Below are 4834 nucleotides of genomic sequence, written 5' to 3'. Positions count from 1 at the left end.
TACTTTAATTCAACCAACTTTGCATTACTTATAAATAAATAAATCTAAAAACATAATAAGTATTTAGTACAGGTTATTGTTCAGTACATGAGCTCATAGGCGTGCGCACAGGGTATGCAGGGTATGCCGCTGCATAGTCTGCGGCTTTATGTGAGGGGCCCATATATGATATACCAAATCATTTTTGATATCTTCTATATTATTAGAAAAAATAATAAAAATTTTAGTTTTCACTTTTCTCGCGACCCGCAAGATAATCTTAACTATTAAATATTAATACACTAAAGCGTAACACGTAGATATTGTTATCTATGTTGCAAGAATAGAATAATTATTATTGTTTTTATAGTTTGTAATCAAAGACCATATTATTATTATAACTGAGTCCGGTATCATGTCAACATCGATGTGTAATCATGGCATAATTTAATAAGTATTAGATACTACTATCATTGTTATAATATGGTACTGGTTAGTGGTTGGATAGATAAGCTTTAAGTTTTGTTATCTCATATCTGTGATTTTACCGCCAAACGTTACTGATAGACAATAGACCGTTTACCATGAAAAGTTGAACTGTATTTCGACGAGCCGATGTTTTTTGACATAATTCGTTAATCGTTTAGAGTGTTTAGACTAATTTATTCCTTATTGACATTATTAAGTTCTGTTGTTAAAATTTAAAATGTCTCAGAAGACCAATAATTACCCTAGTGGTTCCACAAAAAGGAAAAAAGCACAGAAAAAAAATGAAGAAATAAATAAGATCCGAGGGTCTCTGGACAGGTTTTGTACATAAATCTTACATATAAATGGTAAGTAAAATATTTTGTTTTCCTAACAAATAAACATTTTATGAATAACGTTAATTTAATAACTAACATTTTTTTAAATTGAATCTACTTAGTTATAACATAATTATTTGATTTTTACTTAGAAAATACATCTATTGACACAGAACTTCCATCGGAATCTGCTGGTAAGTGCACCACTGCAAACAAGTTTTCTAGAACTTAAAATTAATATGTTTTATTATTTTACTTTTACTTAAATATAACTAAATTACTAAATTAATTAATTATTTGAATATAGTTATTCTATAAAAGTCTTTTACTGTTAATACTTAATGATACTTGTTACCTTAGTACCTAAATGACAAAAAAATGCTTTACTAACATAATAATATATGATATATATCAGATATCTGCATTATTTAATTATTTATGTGAAATCAACATTTACACTTAACATTTATTTAACAATTCACATTTTTAATTGAAACTAATCTGTTATAATAATATTATTATTATTTTTTATTCATGTTTAGAAAATACATCTATTGAAACAGAACTCCCATCGGAATCTGCTGGTAAGTCTGCACAGCAATCTTACTAGAGCTTAAAAGTTAAAACTAAGTTTTACTAGTTTACTGCAGATTTATCTAAATTCTTTAACCTCTAATTTTAATATATTTTATTCTAGATGAAAATATTCTAAAAAAGCCTTTTGATACTGTTGATGATTCTACTGGAGACCAAGGTAAAGCATTTTTTTTTTAAGTGTATACTAACGTCTAACATGTCTAAATGTGTTAACTATGTGTCTATGTTATTTAAAGTTAATTTATCTGTTAATATGATATGTTAACTAACTGTTCATTGTCATTTTTGTTAACATTTAATATGTGTTTTATTTTGTTTGTAGTGGGTACTTATAAGACAATCAGTGTATTTAAATTAAGTGAAATGTTGTATTATTAACTTACTGGTGTATTAATTGTGTATGTATGTAGCATTGTAGCTTATAATTTGTATACTAATCAATAATTACTTATAATAAATTATTAAAAATTGATTTATTTGTTCATTGTTTTTATGGTACTATTTTTTATAAGGTACTAATCTAATATTCTCCATACTTTATATTTACATATTATATAGCTTCTTATGTTGCTTGTTTTTATAATTTAATAGTAGGTACATAGTACATTTGAAATTGTCCTGGTGGTTGATATCTTAGATATAGAATATATGTGCTAGGTATTTATGTTGTTATTTTCATTGTTGAATTTTCTATTTGCTAACATTAAGGTAACTATAAATTATAGGCACTATAGTCAACATAAATCAAACACAGTGTACAAGTTCAGGCCCATTAATTCACCCTGACGACCCTTCAAATGTTTTTACATCATTTCGACTTGAACTAAAAGAAAGAGTTATTCGAGGTCCATATCAACCAGATATTAAATTATTTCCCAGGACAAAAATAGGTCAAAATTATAGAAGCTTTCAAAAAAAATGGTATGATTGTTTTAAATGGTTTGAATACAGTGTATCAAAAGATAAAGCCTTTTGTTTTCCTTGCCGTATGTTTTTAAATTCTGGATCAAATGTAGGACAGGCTGATACAACTTTCTCTAAAACTGGATTTAGTAATTGGCATGTGGCAACTACAAGTTTCAAAACTCATTAGATGTCTAAATCGCACATTAGAAGTACTTCATCCATGACATTTTTTTTAAATTCTCAATCAATTGACATTGCATTAAATAAATCCCAAGAGCTTGAACTTTCAAGAAGAGAAATGCAGCGCTTAGCCAATAGGAATATAATGCATCGTTTAGTAGATATAAGCTTATGTTTAGCTAAAAATGGTAAGCCATTTAGGGGACACAACGAAAAAATAGATAGTGTTTCTAAAGGTTTATTTTTAGAAATGATTAATATTTTAAAAAAGTATGACTCAGTATTAAATGATCACTTACAAAATTGTCCCAAAAATTCTAGTTATTTAAGTAATCATATCCAAAATGATATCATTACTTCTATTCATAATGTATTGAAACGAAATATTGCTGCTAAATTAAGTAATCGGACTGTCTCAATAATTGCTGATGAAACAACTGACTGTGGTCATTATGAACAACTTTCCATATGTGTTCGTTACTTTGATGAAAATGAAAATCGTCCACAAGAGCTATTTATTGGGCTTAAAAAAATGTCTTCAGTAAATGCGCAGTCTATTTTCGATGCTCTTACAGATGCCACAAACCAGGTCGGGATAGATTGGCAATCAGTTATTGCTGTTTGTTTTGATGGTGCTGCAACAATGTCTGGCCATTATAACGGAGTTCAGGCCAAAGCAAAATTATCAAATCCTAATATATTTTATGTTCATTGCTATGGACATTGCTTAAACTTAATACTCGTCGATTCGTTAGGAAAAAAAAACCATGTTATATTTAATTTCTTTGGTATTATTCAAATGCTTTATAGTTTTGTGGAAGGTAGTCCAATTAGACATGCTATTTTAGAAAGGGTATCCAAAGAAATGAATATTAAACTAAAATCACTTAAAACTTTGTCTACAACAAGATGGGCTTGTCGAGCGGAAGCCATTCAAGCAGTGAAAAATAATTATTCAGTCCTCCTTCAATGCTTGTCAGAGATTTCGAAGACTTCTAATTTATCGGAAATTAAAGTAAAATCAAGTGGCCTTATAAAACAAATGAAAACATTTAATTTCATATTTTCCCTTAACATGCTAAATCCAATATTACTTTTGGTGCAAAAAGTAAGTTCAACTTTACAATCGTCTGACTTGGACCTTTTAACAGCTGTTTCAATGGTCCAATCACTTAAGTCATCTTTAAAAAACCTCAGAACGGACGATGACAGTTTTAAGGATGTATATGAAGAAACTATTAAGATTTGTAAAGAAAACAAAATTATAATACCTGAAGTGAAAAAAAGAAAACTATCTGCTAAAATTGATCAAAATTCTTCTAACTTTACTGCGGAAAACAAAATGGACGAAATGAAATGGTTTGTATTTTATCCAACTTTAGATGAAATGCTTTCTGGGATAGAAAGACGTTTCAGTCAAGAAACTTTAAATTTAATTAATGCTACAGGAAATTTAATTCAATTAAAGCTTGATAGTAATGATATTTCAATGTTAAAAGAAAAATTTAATTTGGATACTACATTTGAGTCTGAAATTAAGCTCATTAAAAATATGTCTGATACAACTTCTATTAGAGGGTCATCAATTAAAACAATTGTAGCGTGGCTGAATTGGTTATCAGAAAACGACCGGAAAACAACATTTAGAAACTTCAATAAAGCATTAACACAATTTGCCACAATACCTGTGACAAGCTGCTCGTGTGAGAGGGCCTTTTCCAAATTGTCCATTGTGAAGTCTAAACTTAGAAACACTATGTCACAAGAACGTCTTGATTCACTGATGTTAATATTTATCGAACAAAAAATGGCATCAGAAATAAATATTGAATAAGTGATAGATGAATTTAAAACATGTGTGCCGATAAAAAGAAGACTTGAACTTTTGAGTTTTGATTTTAAGTACTTTCCGTGAAATAACAACATTATTTATATGTACAAATTATTCAAAAATATTCATACTAGTATATAGGTACTTGATCAAATTTTCTTTAAATAAATATAATTCAAATTTCAAACTACTTATTTCTACAGCGCGTTGTTTAATATTCTACTGTAAAACTATGTGATTTCAGATTCCGAGGGAAGCATAAAAGCTAAGTAGTATATTTTCAAAAACTTAGATTGTAAATTGAATCCTATATGTGTTAAAAAAAATGTTTAACGGCTTAGAATTGTTTTTTAGAATAAATTAAGGAAAGATTAGAATTTGTGAGGGGGCCCTATTTTCCTTATTGCATAACCTGCGAATAAAGTCTGCGCACGCCTATGTGAGCTCTCTATTTTTACTAAAAATCAATATTGATCATCTCATCGTTACATGATATTGGTATTTCTCTGTGGATACTTAGATGGATTGATCCTTT

At 28.4% G+C, this 4834-nt stretch overlaps 1 protein-coding gene across 1 annotated transcript; it reads left to right on the top strand.

The window, feature by feature from the left end:
* The first annotated feature begins 99 nt into the window (after nt 1–99).
* LOC111030592 (zinc finger MYM-type protein 1-like) lies at nt 100–4733 on the top strand. Its single transcript, XM_022310160.1, has 3 exons — nt 100–979; nt 1328–1369; nt 1483–4733. Exon 3 carries the CDS (start codon nt 2476–2478, stop codon nt 4300–4302), a length of 1827 nt encoding a protein of 608 aa, XP_022165852.1. The 5' UTR covers nt 100–979; nt 1328–1369; nt 1483–2475; the 3' UTR covers nt 4303–4733.
* Nucleotides 4734–4834: the final 101 nt, after the last annotated feature.

This window comes from Myzus persicae, unplaced genomic scaffold (genome assembly GCF_001856785.1).
Source record: "Myzus persicae strain clone G006 unplaced genomic scaffold, MPER_G0061.0, whole genome shotgun sequence".
In the NCBI taxonomy this organism is placed as follows: Eukaryota; Metazoa; Arthropoda; class Insecta; order Hemiptera; family Aphididae; genus Myzus; species Myzus persicae.
Note: the sequence above shows the minus strand (reverse complement) of the source record. Positions and strands in the feature narration are given on the sequence as shown.

Coding starts and splice junctions, on each gene's coding strand:
- LOC111030592 (XM_022310160.1), top strand. CDS start 2,476: ATGTCTAAATCGCACATTAGAAGTACTTCATCCATGACATTTTTTTTA.